Here is an 18,297-nt window from a genome sequence, read left to right as displayed (position 1 = left end):
CTACACCACCATTTCTTTATCCCTTCATCCATGGACAGATGCTTAGGTTGTTTCCATATCTTGGCTGTTGTAAATAATGCTGCAGTGAGCATAAGGGTGCATATATCTTTTCAAATTAGTATTTTCATTTTCTTCAGCTAAATACCCAGAAGCTGGGTCATATGGTAGTTCCTTTTTTAATTTTTTTTTTTTAAATAGGCTCCATTCCCAGCCTGAAGTCTAATGTGGGCTTGAACCCAATGACCCTAAGAATAAGACGTGAACTGAGATCAAGAGTCAGATGTTTAACCAACTGAGCCACCCAGGCACCCCTATTTAATTTTTTAAGGAACCTCCAAGCAGTTTTCCATAGTGACTGTGCCAATTTACATTCCCACCAACAGTGCACAGGAGTTTCCTTCTTTCCACATCCTCACCAACACTTGTGATTTCTTGTCTTTTTTATAATAACCATTCTAACAAGTGTGAGGTGGTATTTCATCATGGTTTTGATTTGCACTTCCCTGATGACTAATGATATTGAAGATCTTTTCATGTAACTGTCGGCCATCTGTATGTCTTCTTTGGAAAAATGTCTGTTCACACCCTCTGCCCATTTTTTAATGAGATTGGTTTTTTTGCTGTTAAGTTGTATGAGTTCTTTATATATATGGTATATGATTTGCAAATATTTTCTCCTATTCAGTAGGCTGCCTTTTCATTTTGTTGATGGTTTCCTTTGCTGTGCAGAAGATTTCAGTTTGATGTGGCTCCATGTGTTTATTTTTGCTTTTGTTGCCTTTGCTTTTGGTGTCAGGTTCAGAAAAATCATCAACAAGACTGGTCAAGGAGCTTACTGCCTATGTGTTCTTCTAGAATTTTTTATGGTTTCAGCTCTTATGTTAAAGTCTTTAATCCATTTTGAGTTAATTTTTGTGTGCAGTATGAGACAGTGGTCCAGTTGCTTTTATAGTGTGGCTGTCCAGTTTTCCCAGCACCATCTATTGAAGAGACTGTTCTTTCCCGATTGTATATTCTTGGCTCTTTTATCATAAATTAATTGATGGCACATTCATGGGTTTATTTCTGGCCTCTCTATTCTGTTCCATTTATCTATGCATCAGTTTTTATGCTAACATAAATTTTAATTACTATAATTACTATAATGCACACTATTTTAATTACTATAGCTTTGTAATATAGTTTGAAACCTTGGGGCCTCCAGCTTTGTTTTTCTTTATCAGGGTTGCTTTGGCTATTTGGGGCTAAAATCACTTTTTTTTATTTGAGTCTAGGTGACATACTATGCTGCGTTAGTTGAGGTGTACAACATAGTGATGCAACACGGTTATATGTTATGCTATGTTCACCAGAATTGTAGCTCCCATCTGTCTCCCTATATCACTATTATACTATCATTGACTATATTCCTTATCTGTGCCTTTCATTCCCGTGACTTATGCATTCTGTAACTGAAAGCCTGTATTTCCCTCTCCCCTTCACTCATTTTGCCCAACCCCCAGCCCCCTCCCTGCTGGCAGCTGTCAGTTCTCTGTATTTATAGGTCTGATTCCGCTTTTGGTTTGTTTATTCATTTATTTTTTGTTTGTTTGTTTAGGTTCCACTTATGAGTGGAATCATATGGTATTAGTCTTTCTCCGTCTGACACCCAGGCACCCTCATTGGATGCTTGTAACCAAGACTTTGAATCTCGACTGGGGCAAAGAAAAGGAAATAGTTAGAATTTATTTGCTATTACAGCCCTGTCTTGGCCAGATTCTTCCACTAAAAGATAATTAGTGCTTTCTTGCTTCTTGACTTAACAGAGTTGCCTTGAGTCCTGCCCTTTTTCTTAGCTTGTGTTTTAGGCTTCCCAGTGATTCTGTGAGCCTCAAAGTGAGTCGACCCTCTAAATTTTTTTTTTACCTAAGATAGTCTTTTTGCTTGCATCCAGAAATCCTGATAGCATAGAACATTATGATCCAAGCACCTCTGTCCTAAATAGTACTGAGTAAACGTGACTACGTTCTTTTATTTTGATTCCCATCACCACCACCCGTGTTACCTTTTTGTATTCCCTTAGAATAGCCCATTATCTAAAAAATAAAAATGAATTACTGTATCTGCTGTACATCTGGCACATAGTAGATACCATAAAAATGAGATTCATTTTAGGGGCACCTGGGTGGCTCAGTCGGTTAAGCGGTTAAGCGGCTGCCTTTGGCTCAGGTCATGATCCCAGGGTCCTGGGATCGAGCCCCGCATTGGGCTCCTCGCTCAGCGGGGAGCCTGCTTCTCCCTCTCCTTCTGCTTGCCTCTCTGCCTGCTTGTGCTCTCTATCCCTCTGTCAAATAAATAAATTTTTAAAAATCTTAAAAAAAATGAGATTCATTTTATACCTTTTAGTTTCTTTACTGAGATTCATCATCTAGAGTATGGTAATAAGGCACTTGGGAAACACCCTTGTCTCGACAGCATATTTACAAATCTACAGAGACATAGTATTTTTACTTTGGTTCCTAATTTTAAGAGTACCGATTATTTAGGCTCCAGGCTTCTCCTGTGCATGAAACACCCTGCTAACTATATTTCCTTCCTTTGAAGTTTTCATTTAGTCAGAAGCTTCAAGAATGAAGGTAGAGATTTTTGGATTCTCTCTCTCTCTCTTTCTGGAAGCTCTTTCAAAAGGAGGCAGGCAGTCACTTGTGCCAGTTCTGCTCGTGCCGACCATATTGCTAAGACGTTCAGGGCTGAGAGCAGACAGGGACTCAGCATGTGCCATCTTGGCTCTGCAGAATAACATTCATTCTGCCTGCCTTTGAGTATGATGGGTGTTTGGCCATCTGTGTGAATGTCTGAGTTGTTAGAAGAAGCTCAGAAACGAGAGACGTATCTGGCTTTCTTCCAACCTCCCAGGAGTAGCCTGCTCTGACCCTGCAGGTGAAGTTTGCTCCCTGTGGTGCGCTCTGCCAGCACACTGGCCAGCTTCTGCATCACAGAAACCACTTCCTTTTTTTATTTTACAGAAAAGTAATACTTGAGCCCTTATTTACCAGGCACTGTATTAGGAGCTTTACATATATTATCACATTAATTCATAAAACTATAAAACCTCATATTTTAGATAAAAATAACCAAGGCTTAGAAAGATCTGGAACTTGTCCAAGATCATTCATTTATTTTTTTTAAAGATTTTATTTATTCATGTGTCAGAGAGAGAGAGAGCACAAGCAGGGCGAGCAGCAGGCAGAGGGAGAAGCAGGCTTCCTGCTGAGCAGGGAGCCTGATGCGGGGCTCGATCCCAGGACCCTGGGATCATGACCTGAGCCGAAGGCAGATGCTTAACGACTGAGCCACCCAGGTGCCCCAAGATCATTCATTTAATAAGTAGCAGATTCAGAATTTGAATTTATGGCGGCATACATGCCAGTGGGCGTGTATGTTTAGTTTCATTTTGAGTAAATAGAAATTAAGTGATACCTGAATTGCTATTCTGTGCGAAAGATACAAACATAGGAAACCTAAGTTTTGTGTTTTAAACTTCAGGCATGTGATTAGCCAGATGGCCACTTGTTTCTCTATATCTGTTTGAGATTTATATAAAACTGACCCAGTTCTCAAAGGTCCAGTTGAAAAAAAACAAAAAAGTCAGGTTGCTGCCTGTTAAGTAGCTTAATGAAAGTTAACCTTTTTATTCACTTATATTGTGGGAAATGATGTAATTGTCGGATCTCTTGCAGAAGAGAAGAGAAGAGAGCACTAGACTAAAGGAGGAGGGAAATGTGCAGTTTAAGAGAGGAGGTAAGGCACCTGTCTCAGCACTGATGTCTGGTCATCTTGATTCCTCATTCTGTCTTGGAGTGTGAAGAAACACCAGAAACATTTGGAAACAATTAGCAAACCTAAACTGCTAACAGTACATTGTTGCTTCCCAACACCTTGGAATTTGATTTTTCACCAGGTCCAGATCATTCTCACCTGATGGTGACCAGTTACCATGTGTCTCTTGGCACAGGCATACTTTTTCTTTTCTGTAATCCACTATAGAACCAGAGGTAGGAGGGCAGACTTCTCAGCTGATGCTTTGGAAAACTAACCTGGAATGTTAAAAGGCTGTTTGCTTCATTGATGTAAAAGCAGGGGTCCCCCTTACTCCTTGCAGCAATGCTGTAAAAACTGACCCAAGTGGTTCCAACATGGCCTAGGGAAGCATTTTGCTTGTACTTTGGTCTTTCATGTACCTTTTTCTTCTGCCGCCTTAAGTACAGAGATGTTCTCCATGTCCTTCTGTGTTTCTTAACATTTGCTTAGGAATAATTTGGGTTCATTCAGTTAATTTGGTGGAACTGTTTGATCTTATAATAGCCTTCTATCACATATGTAAAGTGTATATGCTTTAGAAACATATCAAAATTGGGACGCCTGGGTGGCTCAGTCGGTTAAGCCTCTGCCTTCACCTCAGGTCATGATCCTGGGGTCCTGGGATCGAGTCCCACATCAGGCTCCTAGCTCAGCGGGGACCCTGCTTCTCCCTCTGGCTGCCCCCCCTCCCTGCTTGTGCTCTCTCTCTCTGACAAATAAAATCTTAAAAAATATATATATATATCAAAATGTATATGCTTTAGAAAACTAGAAGTAGTAACATTTTCCCCTAGTTATTTTTTAGATTTAAATTTTTTTTCTTATATCTGGTTTAGCAATCATCGCTTTTTTGTTCCTACGTACTAATGGTTCTGATTTTGAAATTGTATCTCTTGTATTTTCTGTTAAATATTTCAAACCTGAGAAAGGAGTGAATGGGCAATTTGCTTTTAGTACCCTGACCATAATTCTATGTGTGGCAATGAGTAAATAAATTTATCACCATTTTCTCTTTTAAGGTGTTTAGTCAACCACTGATTTTTACATTGTTGCTCTTAGCTCCATAAAATGTCTCTCCAGACATTTCAGGGAAGCAGTTTTGGCCAGGTTGACTCCATGAAAGCATAATATCTTTAATGAAAATACATATGTAGAATTTTTGTCTTTATCCCAAGCCATTAATCCTAGACTTTAGTCTCTTTCATCTGTCCAGTTCTCTAATCCCTTCATTATTCCTTACTAAATTGATAAGCCAAATGAAAGTTAAACATACAGAACATTCTACTTGAGACCTTTGTTTTGTGAATGGAAAGCTATACATTCTGAGATACTATGGAATACATAAATACTGGGAATAAAATCTTAATGACCTCCTCTCATCTTTTACTTTATCCTCAGATTATATAGAAGCTGAGAGTTCTTATAGTCAAGCCCTTCAGATGTGCCCATCCTGCTTCCAGAAAGACAGGTCTATTCTGTTTTCAAATAGAGCTGCTGCAAGGATGAAACAGGTATGTATCTTTGAGCTTTTCTTTTTAAGAAGCACATGAACTTGCAGTATTTTCATAGGGTAGCTTCTGTTTCAAACTAGCAGAGGGGCTGCCACTCTTGATCTTGGGGTTGTGAGTTTGAGTCCCATGTTGAGTATAGAGATTCATTAAAAATAAAATCTTTTAAAAAAAAGAAAAGGGGCTTAAAGTTGCTGCCTCCCTTTTCCTACACATGTATTTCCCTGATGTAAAGGGCATAGGGAAGATAGAAAAGTATTTTGAAAAACCTGAGTCATGCGGTGCCTGGGTGGCTCAGTTGTTAAGCGTCTGTCTTCGGCCCAGGTCATGCTGGGATCGAGTCCCGAATTGGGGTCCCTGCTCCACGGGAAGCCTGCTTCTCCCTCTCCCACTCCCCCCTGCTTGTGTTCCCTCTCTTGCTGTCTTTCTCTCTGTCAAATAAATAAATAAAATCTTTAAAAAAAAGAAAAAAATCTGAGATTACTGTGAACATTCCTTATTAGAGTGGCTGATTGAACATTTTCATGGGAGGAAGGCTGACAAAGTCTCCACCAAACTAGGGCAGGTTAATGAAGCAAAAAGCCAAGTAGTGCATGTTCTAGAATAGCTGCAGCTGCTTATTTTAGGTCTCTGGAATTCTCGATAAAGATTCAAAGGCACAGGGAAACAGCGATTAAAACTCTGGACTTGAAATGCTTAGTGCTAGGATTCTGATTCTCTGTCGAAAGTGTGGACACATGGAGAAATGTCCAACAGTTGGGATGAGAGGTGCCCCTAAATGTAAAATGGGTGTCAGGGAAAGTTCAAGAGCATTTTTTGGGGGGGGGTACCAAATTACTTTATTTGAAGAATGGTACAAATGAAAGAAGTTAGGTAGATGTTTTGGTATAACTTATAGAAAAGGTAAAGGTAACCCCAACATGCATGCACTGCCTTGGTGACCAGGGAAGTCACCCTTGTGGCTATGGGAAGACAGCCTAAGGCTTAGCTTTCACTACCACTGTTTCCCAAGGTGTGCTTGTCAAAGAGATACTCTGCCATGCCAGATTCGGGAGCCCCCATCTTGCGCAGGTTGGTTACGTGGTCACCCAATTCTTTGATGGATTTCACCTGCTCATTCAGGTAATGAGTCTCAATGAAGTCACACAAATGGGGGTCACTTTTATCAGTGGCCAGCTTGTGCAGTTCCAGTAGTGCTCTTTTCCAAATGTAATGCACACTCCATTGCATTCAGCCCGTTCTCCCAATCATCACGGTCTGGTTTCTTGATATCCTGAAGGAAGATTCGGCCACCTCGCTGGTTCTGCAGCTTCATCAGTTTCTCAGCATGTTCCCTCTCATGAGATTGGTGAAGAAAATATTTGGCGAAGTTCTTCAAAGCCACATCGTCGCGGTCAAAGTAGTAAGACATGGACAGGTAGACGTAGGAGGCGTAGAGCTCCAGGTTGATCTGGCGGTTGATGGCGGCCTCCGAGTCCTGGTGGTAGTTCCGGTGCACCTGCGAGGGGTCGCGTCGTCATGGCGGCGGCTGAGAAAAGGCGGCGGCGAGCGGCGGCGGGGGCCTTGGAGCGGTCCCAGGGCGCGTCGAAGAGATGGCGGAGGGCTGGCTCTGAACGGCCGGCCCGGGTGGGGGACGAGCGCCGGGTTCCGTGCAAGCACTGTTGAAGCGGGAAACCGCGGCGACTCTCGGCGGAGACTGTCTCAAGAGCATTTTGTATTTCCAAAGGATTGAGAACCGAGTATAACAGAGTTAATGGAGGCTAATGTGCAGTTGTATAGGTTTTATACCATGTTGGTACTCAAAGTTAGGTTTGGCGGCACCTGGGTGGCTCAGTTGGTTAAGTGTCTGCCTTGGGCTTAGGTCATGATCTCAGGATCCTGGTGTTAGAGGATCGCAGGGTTCTCGTCTCAAGGAGTCAAAGAACGAATCTCGCGGACACAAAATGGTGAAATGAAGTGAAAGTTTATTAAGTGAAGGTGAGAGCAGAAAGCAAAGAAGCAGCTCTCTAGAGGGAGAGGGGTCCTGACACGGTTGCTACTGAGGGCTTTTAGTGGCAGTCTTTTATTGAGAACTGACCAGGAAGCCTGTGGCCTTGAGCTTCTTGTACCATCTTGGTTTGAGCATGGACTATTGATAGCATCCTTAATGACTTAATTCTTTGAGGTTTGGCCATTTTCTATGATACAGTGTAGCCGCCAAAGAAAAGTACTCCCTAACATCGGAGGCCAGGTGGTTCGGTTTTCTTATTCCTTGTTCACTCTGGCTTAGCACTTCTGCCTGCCAGGAATAGTTTCAGAGCCCAGCCAGGGGCCCCCTACTTCTCCCTGCCTATACCTTAACCTTATTTACTGGGATTGAGCACACTGGGCTCCCAGCTCATAGAGAGCCTGCTTCTCCCTCTGCCATGCCCACCCTCCCCCCTTCCTGTGCTTGCCCACAGGCACCCTGTCTCTGTCTCTTTCTCTCAAATAAATAAAATATTTTTTGAAATAAATAAATAAAAATAAAAGTTAGATTTGTTGTTGATTTGTCTACTTAGTCAACATAGTCCTATTTAGTCAACATAGTCAATTTCAGTGGATTGAAATGATGTGAAAGTTTTGGGGGGGAAAAAAGTACCGCTTGTTTAAATATGGCTATTTATATCCAAAGCACAAGGAGTAGTTTATTTAGCATACCTTTAAGCAGCCACAAAGCAAGGTCAAGGGCACCTGGGTGGCTCAGTCTGTTAAGCGTCTGCCTTTGGCTCAGGTCATGATCCCTGGTCATGGGATCGAGCCCCACATTGGGCTCCCTGCTCAGCAGGAAGTCTGCTTCTCCCTCTCCCACTCCCCCTGTTTGTGTTCCCTCTCTGGCTGTGTCTCTCTGTCAAATAAATAAATAAAAATCTTTAAAAAAAAAAACAAGGTCGAAATTGGGTTAAGTGGTTTTTTTGTTTGTTTATATCAGGTATTTATATCACTTTCTCTCGTTGCCTGAAATTTTGTAGTGCCTCTACCAAAGTCACTTTTGATGACTAGGTTTTTTTTTTAAAGGGGTGGCATGGTGAATACTTGAATAATTGGACATGAGGAAAGGGTTTGGTTTTTTTGTTTGTTTTTTTATGTTTAAACTTGTATGTTTTATTATTGGATTCAGTTTCTAAGGTGAAATGTTTTTAGAGTGATTCATATGGAATGTGAGAAGAAATAATTCTAAAATATACAAACAGACATTTTGTGTTAGAAGAAATAAAACAGGGGCTTAGTCGGTTAAGCATCTTCCTTCAGGTCGGGTCATGATGCCAGGGTCCTGGGATCAATCCCCACTCAGTGGGGAGCCTGCTCCTCCCTCTCCCTCTGCCATTTCCCCGCCTGAGCTCTCTGGCTCACTCGCTCTGTCAAATAAATACAATCTTTAAAAAAAAAAAAAGAAAACAATTGTTTTAAGTTTACATAGAACAATATTCATTAATATATTCTACCACTGATCTGAATTCACACTTAGCTGGAAAAAATCTTACCTTTTGCTTTTGCTTCTTGTAGACATCTTGTCACATTCTCAAACTAGAAACTGACATTATGAAATGAGATAAAGGATATCTTCAATTTCAGGAAAAGGTCCATTTGGCTGCTGGGATTTGGAATTCTTTGTTTCCACAGTTAACAAGTTATTGATTGGGTTGAGCTAGCGTAATCGACCAGTTCTTAAATTAGGAAAATGTATATGGTCTTGCTGGTCTTTTATCTGTCACATCTGAGGAGAACTCAGAAGAGAATTGTTCTGTGACTGTTTCCTATACGAAGGATAGGTTTGTTGGTGCATGTTTTGTTTTGTTTTATTCTTTTAAGTTGTACTCTTAATATTTTAAGAAGACTCTATAGTTAGAGACATAAAAACTTCCAGAATTAAAGCACTGAAGTGATTTAAGGAGCATATTCTGAGTTTTTCAATAAGTGATGGGTTAATTGCTTTAAGAAAAATTTCTGAAAGGCACATGCAGGCTCAGCAGCCCTGACTGAGTGACCCTGACCAAACTTTACCTTTCACATCTGGGGAGAAAAGGCAAACTGGTGTTAGGGCAGAGTTTCAGCTCTAAGCTTGGCTACACAAGAGCAGACAAAGCCCTAAAAGTATAGGCCCTAAGTTTTTAAAACGGTCCTTATATCTTATATACATTGTGGTGTGTGTATCTTATGTAAGTTATGAAAGGATGGTAAATAGGTTCTGATTTTTTTTATACATGGCACTTTGGAGACTAACACTCTTAGCAGCAGATAATACCTGAGGGGTTAGTAGACTATGACCTCAAACAAAGGATTCCACAGTAAAATACCATAATTCCTTGATCTGCAGAGGCTGATTATTGATAATATGCACTGCAACTTAGTGGTCTCTTAGGGGCACAGAGAATACCACCACAAGTGTACACATAAGTTGTAAAGATTTACTTCTATTTCAGAAACTTTAAAATATGAAATTGTGTGTCTTGGATATATAGAAATATGGTAAATTGGGAAAATACTGACTTACCCAAAGTTATACAGATTTCTTTACTACAGGACTTCATAGAGCTTTTAATATGTGAATTGTTAATGATGAACATTGGAAGAGGTATGATACAGTTAGTGCCTCCCAGATGACTCTGGAACCTTTTTTGTTTGTTATGGGTAAAATGCAAATGACCTAAAATTCACCATTTTAACTGTTTTAAACTATACGATTCAGTACCATTAAATACTTTCACAATATTATGCAGCCATCACCACTCTGGCTCCAGAACTTTTTCATGACCCCAAAAGGAAATCCTGTACTCATTATGATAGTCACTCGCCATCCTGGAATTTTGACTGAATTCTGAAACTCAGTTTGATAGACATTGCTCTAAAATACTATTCAAAATATTTAGTATTTTCTACAGTAGCCATTATGGGAAGTATTGAACATTTATTCTTTTTCTTTTTCTTTTTCTTTTTTTTTTAAGATTTATTTATTTATGGGGCACCTGGGTGACTCAGTCGTCAAGCATCTTCCTTCAGCTCAGGGCATGATCCCAGGGTCCTGGGATGGAGCCCTGCATTGAGCTCCCTGCTCGGCAGGAAGCCTGCTTCTCCCTCTCCCACTCCCCCTGCTTGTGTTCCCTCTTTCACTGTCTCTCTCTCTATAAATAAAGAATAATAATAATAAAAAATAAAATCTTTTTTAAAAAAGATTTATTTATTAGCGTTATGTGCAGCATGTGAGGGGTGGGGCAGAGGAAAAAACAATACCCCTTGTTTAAATATGGCTGTTTATATCCAAAGCACAAAGAGTAGATCTCCTGCTGAGCATGAAGCCCAATGCAGGGCTCCATCTCATGACCCTGAGATCATAGACCTGAGCCGAAGTCAGTAGTTGGATGCTCAACCGACTAAGGCACCCAGGCACCCCTGTTGAACATTTATTTGAATTAACATTTCTGTAATATTGTAGAAAACTTCTAATTTGAGGAAAATAGACATTTTAGAGCTTGAGGGGCCAAATAGCAAGTTAGCGTCAGAGCTGGAATTACAGTCTAGTTCTTTAGAGATCCAGTGTTCTTCTCCCTGTGCCGTGCTTCTAGATTGAGCAAGGTAAATTAGAGATCTCATTTCATGAATTGTTTTCTATTTTTGTTTCATCAATGGATAAATTAAGATTTATAACCAAGGGGCGCCTAGGTGTTTCAGTCAGTTAAGCATCCATCTCTTGGTTTCAGCTCAGGTCATAATTTCAGGGTCCTGGGATTGAGCCCTGCATTGGGCTCAGAGCTAAGCTCAGAGTCTGTTGGAGATTATCTCCCTCTTCCTCTGCTCCTGCCCCTGCTTGCTCTCTCTCTTTCTCTCTCAAATAAATAAATAAAATCTTTAAAAAAAAAAAAAAAGATTTGTAATGGAGACTAATGACAAACGATGCTGTGTGTCTATGATGGACCATCTGTATACCTTCTAGAAGATACCACTTTGGGTGTGATAATATAACAACTAGCCAAGGAGGAGAGTTATGAACAGTTACTCATATTCAGTCATTTGCCCTGCTTATTGATCATAACTTTCTCTCAGTATCAGCGCTCTTTTTTTTTCTTTTCAAAGATTTTATTTATTTGACAGAGAGAGCAGGAACACAGCAGGGGGAGTGGGAGAGGGAGAAGCAGGCTTCCCGCCAAGTAGGGAGCCCGATGCGGGGCTCGATCCCAGGACCCTGGGATCATGACCTGAGCCAAAGGCAGACGTTTAACGACTGAGCCACCCAGGCACCCCTCAGTATCAGCATTCTAATGGTGAAGTACCTTGGAAATATAATAGGTCAATTGCAATAGTCTTTGAAGATGTTAGGAAGAAACTCCTTGAATAATTTGTTTCTAGGAGGCTTTCACATCAGAGCTGTCACCATACTTGGAATTTTAGCTTGGAAGTAATATGCATGTTTTCATGTGATTTCTTTAAAGAGCATTGTGCATCTCCATAAGCAGTTATTAATGATCAACTTATGTCATTGAGCCTTTGGGCCATTAAGATTGAACTAGGGTGACACATACTAATGTTATATTTCCTTTTAGGACAAGAAAGAGATGGCCATCAGTGACTGCAGCAAAGGTACAACTTTTTAGTCTTGTTATATGTTAACCTACAAGAGCATTACCTCAGCAGGACAAATAGATGTATGTAGTTGACCCTTGAAAAACACAGGTTTGAACTACATGGATCTACTTATACATGGATTTTTTTTTTTTTCCCGAATAAATACAACAAAGAACTCTAAATGTATGGGGATACAGTTGGGGATATTTTAAGAAAATCTTATGATTTTCTTAACATTTTCTTTTCTCTAATTTCCGTTACTGTAAGAATACAGTATATAATACACAGAACATACATAGTACGTGTTAATCAACTCTTTGTTACTGGTAAGGCTTCAGGTCAACAGTAGGCTATTAGTAATCAAGTTTTGGGGGAGTCAAAAGGTATCTGTGGATTTTTGGCTGCGTAGGGGTTGGGGGTCAGCGCCCCTAACACCCCCTCCCCCTCGCATTGTTCAAGGGTCAACCATACTTGTATATGTGTATACCCTTACCCTGGGACTTTTAAAGAAGAAGCTTTATAGTTCAGCGTTCTTAGAGGTGCTGTGTAGTCGTCATCTTCACATAAACATGCATTTGAATGGATAGTTCTCTCAGTTTATCCTGTATTAGTAAATATGTGAAGAAAAATTCAAAGCTGCCTTGGCAACAGAAACTCGTGGAACAGAATTTGCTTCCTGTAGTGTCTAAATTACTTTCCTTGGGGATTGAAATTGAAGATCTTAAGTGCTGCGAGGGCGTCTGGATCTGTGTGTTTGGGGGGGGTGTAGCCGCGGGGAGGGGCAGCTTCTGTTAGGGAATTGGTACTCTCTTTACGTGCAGTAATTCTTCCAGACCCACTTGCCATCGTTTTAATTATGTTTTCAGGTTCCACACAGTGAACCGAGACTTTGCTCTCTGATACCTGAGTTCCATTACGGTCTTTTTATCCCACCAACTTAGGGAGACGCTGCCAGCCATAGGATCTCTTTGGGTTTTTGGTTGGTTGGTTGGTTGGTTTTGGTTTTTATCCAGAGATTTCCTGATAGGCCAGACCACTGTCTTGCCTTTCTGCCCAGCTTGGTTTTGGAGAACACACATAATCACTTTCCTTGCATCCTACTACTCTTCCATCTTTGGATAATATTTTCTCAGAATTGAAGAGTTAGAAAGAACCTTTTATGTTATCTGGTCCTACTCATGCTCAGCATGAATTCCTCTCCTTTTTTTTTCCTTTACATTAATTAATCACCTCAGTTGGCTTTCTTTCTTTATAGTTGGTATTTCTTGGTATCTGAATGAAACTGTTAGTACCTTTGAATCTAGGAAAGTACTTTTGATCTATTATATGTTGGGCTGGAACTAATTCTGAATGTGCTGTTTTGTTTGGAGGAAGGTGTTTAACCTTAATTTATGTGAGACGTGTGGCTCAAGTTTAAATTAGGAACAAGTTACTGATGTTCAGACCTCTTTTTCTGTAACCAAATCATGAGAAAATGCCTGGTAAGCCTGATTAGCAAGGCATACACTAGGAAACATAGTTCATTTCCAGCTGTACCCCTAAGTGTAGGAGCCTTGCCAAGAAAATGAGAGGAAGTGGAGGAAAGTGTTTTTGAGGTTGGTTTTGGGATTTGCTTAAACCAATACTCATGTGCTTTTACATAGTCATTATGGACTGCATACCTTGTACCCACAGGCAAAATCATTGACAGTAGTATGGTTTGTTTGTATTAAGGTCCCTTCTCCCCTCACTCCAGTACTCCAGACACAGTTCATAACCCTTCTTGGCAGAGGACTTAACAGCATCTTTCTGAGGTCATACTGGAGCTCGTTAGCACTAGTCACATGGAATAATATTTAATACCACTCACCTTAGACTCTTCAGCTTTGGCATAAAGTTAAAGTTCATTCTCTTTATATGGACTGGGAAAGAAAATCACATGTTTAGGATGCTATGTTGATTTTAGAGGTTTTTTTACAAAGTGATCTTGGGACAAGTTCTTTCTCTTCAGTATGTATTTGCCTTGTTAGAAATTATCCACTAGTTGAAAAGGAGGCAGTATCTGGGTGAAAATATAAATTAGGGGTTGAGTTTTTTTAAAAGATGTAATAGAGGTCACTGGAGAACTTTTCCTGTGGATATTATGATATTGCAGTTGGGGATATTTTAAGAGAATACGATGTACCAGCCTAGGGGGAGGTTGACTGCATGTGAAGTTGAAATGTTAGGGATTTGGGTTCCTTCAGAAAACCTTCTCCTGAACCAGTACCCAGCCCCCCTCAAACTACTGTACCATTCCTCTTATCCTCTTCTTCACAACAGTAATCTGTACTTGCCGTGTCTGCTGTGTCTTCTCCCATTCTCTCCTGATTCCGCACCCACTAGGCTTCTGTTCTGCCCGTGACACTGGAAACTCATCTTGTAAACATCACCCACCACTTCGTCTTGCTCAACTTAATAGTGGCTTCTCTATCCTCTCTTTACTCATCTCCCCAAAGCATTTAATACAGTGTATCATTCCTCATTTTTTTTTTCTTGTTTCATTGGCTATTCCTTACTCTGTTTTGCTGGCTTCTATGTCAGCCTTGACATTTTTAAAGTCGCTAGATGTTAGTCCCACATGGAGCCCTCTTCTTTTTTTTCCTCTATAAATTTTCCTTGTATGATCTCATCCAGTTCTGAAACGTTAAATGCCATCTATATGTTACAGTTTATATCTTCAGCTCTTTCCTGTTGTCTGGACCCCCCGTATCCCATTGCACACTTGACATCTCAAGATTCTTGGATGTCTGGTAAGCGTTGAAGATTTAAGGTGCCCAGAACAGACTGGGGCCTCCCCAGTCCCCTCACCCACATACCCACAAAGAACTCGCAGTTCGGTTTTTTCATTCTTATAAATGTCATTACCATCCATTCACTTGCTTATTCTCTTTCTTTCATTCCACATAGTTAATTAGCAAGTCCTCTGGGCTCTAGTTCAAAGACATGTATTTAATGTGGCCTTTTCTCTCCCTCTCCACAACAACCAGCTTAGCCAGCAGTCTCTGTCATCCGGACCACTTCAGTAGGCTGTCAGCCACCTCACTGCATTCTTTCTTGCCCTCCACACTGCGGCCCGAGGAGTCCTTGAAAGCTCTAAATCAGATGATGTCTTTAGGCTGCTTGCAACCGTTCCTGTGCCTTCTCATCACACTTAGGAAAAAGTATACGCTCCTTTCCCTGGCCAGCAAGGCCTCCACGCTCTGGTCCTTGCCTGTATCTTCAGCCTTACCCCTTCCACAGCCCCGAGCCTAGTCACTAATATGCCAAGGTTGTTATTGTTTTGGAGCCTTTACTCTTGTTGGTCCCTCTTCCTGGTACACTTCTCCTTTCAAGTGGCTGGCCTCCCTCCAATATTCCCTTTTCATAGTCTTTGACTGCTGTCTGAAGTTACCTTATTTCCCCTTTCACTTGCATTTACTTACCCTGTTTCATTTTTCTGTATAGCACTGGGACTGTCTGAAATTATATACCTGTATGCTGTCTCCTCTTGCCTACTAGAATAGCTTCAAGCTTTGTGAGGAGGAGGACTTTGTCTGTCTTGTTTACCACTATACTCCAGAGAGACACTGCATGAGGTATAGATATTAGGTACTAAAGAAATAGTTACTGAAAACATGAATGAATAAAAATTGAGTATATTACTTGAAGAAAAAAGTTATGGAGCCATGACCTTGCTTTCTAACAGAAAAAGAAACAACTCAAAAGAATAAGAGAAATGCAGTATAGTTGATCCAAAACATGGGCAAAGGATTTTTAGAAGGACAGTCATTCCTGGATAAAGGAAAGGATATGCATCGGTGACCTAAAGGTGTTGGAACGGAAATCTGAAGGAACAGTGAGGGTTTAGCTAAAAATGTAACCTCAGTAGTCAAGGCATAACCTCAGGTGTTGAGGCCTAGAAAAAAGAATGATAGCAGAGTCTGCCACCAAACTGTTTTCCCTCAATTCTTTAATTTGTACCTTCAAATTCTGTCACTTTTGGACTGTGCATGAGGGCTCTGTGTTCTGGCCTGTTCTGAACTAGACAAAGGGCAAGTATGTGAAAACAGAACTTTGGGTGTAGACCTGGGTTTCGTAAACTATAGCCACCAAGCCAAACTCAACCTGCCACCTGCTTGTGTACAGCCCCCAAGCTAAGAATGGTTTTACATTTTTTAAATGGTTGGAAATCAAAAAAGAAATATTTTGTGACATAGGAAAATGATATGAAATTCAAAGTTCAGTGTCCATAAACAAAGGTTTCTTGAAGGACAGCCATCTTTATTTTCTTCTACATGGTCTGTGGTTTCTTTTGTGCTACAGTAGCAAAGTTGAGTAGTTGTGAGAGATGGTCTATCCTGCAAAGCGGAAATTATGTATTGTCTTGCCCTTTACGGAGAAAGTGTGCCAGTGCCAGGTGTAGTCTTTGACAAATGACTCTTCCTTTTAGACCCTTGGAGGATGGTTAATAAAGAAACACAATATAGCTGGGCACGTGCAGGCCCTTTTTCTTCATAGTAACAATGATTTCTTCTCTTTTTACAGCAATTCAGTTAAACCCCAGCTATATCAAGGCAATACTGAGAAGAGCAGAGTTGTACGAGAAAACGGACAAGCTAGATGAAGCCCTGGAGGACTATAAGTCCATTTTAGAAAAAGATCCATCTGTACATCAAGCAAGAGAAGCTTGCATGGTAAACCTAATTTTTAGAAAAATATTTTTTGTTCTGTTCCCTGTGTTGCTACTCATTGAATCTTAAATAATCCTCTGGGACCTGACTACCTTCCATTTGTATATTTTTAAGGACTTATCAAAATATATGCAAGATCTAACTTTGAAGTGGTGGTCACAGACCCTCTGTGACCATGTACCATTTAATCTCCATTCTTTAAGTGTTAACTGTGTAAACCTTTAATCTGTAGGGTTAATGAGAACTCAGTTTCATTGTTAGACTATGGAAATCTTGTACAATTTAGTCCAAAATGAGTCTGAGTATTAGAGGTAATAAACTTCTGGTTTTCTGCCCATCCTTTTCAGTCACCAAGTTTCTATTGACTATCATATGGCCAGCATACTTCCAATTAAATATATTCCAGATTAGCCTTCTTGTCTTTCTTAAAATTACTCTTACTCTTGTCCATGGCACTACAGATCCTCTTGGTTCTAATAAACATAATATTTTTATGTCAGTTGTCAGTTAGCTAAATGTTACTGTTTTTTTTCCCCTTAAAAATAACTCCAGGGGCAGTTGGGTGGTGCAGTTAGCTGAGCATCCGACTCTTGGTTTCAGCTGGGGTCATGATCTCAGGGTCTCGAGATCAGGCCCCGTGTTGGGTTCCGCAGGGAGTCTGCTTAAGATTCTCTCTCCGGCCTGGGTGGCTCAGTCGGTTAAGCAGCTGCTTTTGGCTCAGGTCATGACCCTGGAGTCCTGGGATTGAGCCCTATGATCGGACTCCCTGCTCAGTGGGGAGCCTGCTTCTGCCCCTCCCCCCTGCTCATGCTTGCTCTCAGTCTCTCTCTCTCTCTCTTTCTCTCTGTCTTAAATAAATAAAATCTTAAAAAGAAAAAAAGATTCTCTCTCCGTCTCTGCCCCTCCCACTCGTACTCTCTTCCTTCAATATAACTGATCTTTTATTTATCCAGAAGGGGAATAATGGGAGATAGACTGGTTTGGATCATTAAACACATCAGCAGTTTGAAATTGGTTTTAATCCTTTATCTGACTTTTAACATCTCTGAATGGTGGTAGGATGACTTAAATTTGACACAAGGAAAGGGAATAGAGTTCTTAAAATCTTAGCCAAACTCTTGGTAGCCGCTATTGTCACATTGGTTTTAAACCTTCTGTAAAAGGGAGCCTTTTATGTTAGTTGTTATATGCATAACGAATTTGTTTTATTTTGAATTATTATAACTGGGTTGTTACTAAAATTGCAGAGTACTTAGGGCCAATTACAGAGCTAAAAGCAGCTATACAAGACTCTACTCTAGATCATTGGTTTTCAAGTGGGATGATTTGGTTTCCAGGGATATTTGGCAGTGTCTGGAGACATTTTGATTGGCATGACTGGAATGGTACTCTTGGTATCTAGTGGCCAAGAATGCTCTAAACCTCCTACAATGCATAAGACAGCCCTTACAACAAAGCATTACCTAGTCCAGAATATCAGTAGTGCTGAGACTGAAAAACCCTGAGTTGGTGATTCATTTAGGGACATACAATATTGATCTGACCCCTTCTCAACAACTTAGATTATACTAAGAAAGGACTTCAAATTAAAAAATACAAGTCAGCCAAAAAATTAAAAATATATAACCCATAATCCCACCACCTAAATATACCAATGTAAACATCTGGAATGTATTCTT

At 40.5% G+C, this 18,297-nt stretch overlaps 1 protein-coding gene and 1 pseudogene across 1 annotated transcript in view; one reads left to right on the top strand and one right to left on the bottom strand.

Annotated features, from left to right (window-relative positions):
• The window catches only part of TTC1 (tetratricopeptide repeat domain 1), a 58,368-nt gene that overhangs the window by 29,760 nt on the left and 10,311 nt on the right, over positions 1-18,297 (top strand). The window contains exons 3-6 of the mRNA XM_025867118.2: positions 3,720-3,780; positions 5,239-5,351; positions 11,906-11,942; positions 16,473-16,621. Coding sequence (XP_025722903.1) covers positions 3,720-3,780; positions 5,239-5,351; positions 11,906-11,942; positions 16,473-16,621 — 360 coding nt within the window. The remainder of the gene's footprint in view (positions 1-3,719; positions 3,781-5,238; positions 5,352-11,905; positions 11,943-16,472; positions 16,622-18,297) is intronic.
• On the bottom strand, positions 6,195-6,864 carry LOC141371555 (ferritin heavy chain pseudogene; annotated as a pseudogene).

This window comes from Callorhinus ursinus, unplaced genomic scaffold, assembly GCF_003265705.2.
Source record: "Callorhinus ursinus isolate GAN/ISIS: 27379988/994484 unplaced genomic scaffold, GSC_fseal_2.0 scaffold3, whole genome shotgun sequence".
NCBI lineage: Eukaryota > Metazoa > Chordata > Mammalia > Carnivora > Otariidae > Callorhinus > Callorhinus ursinus.
This window is presented reverse-complemented; position numbering and strand designations above follow the sequence as displayed.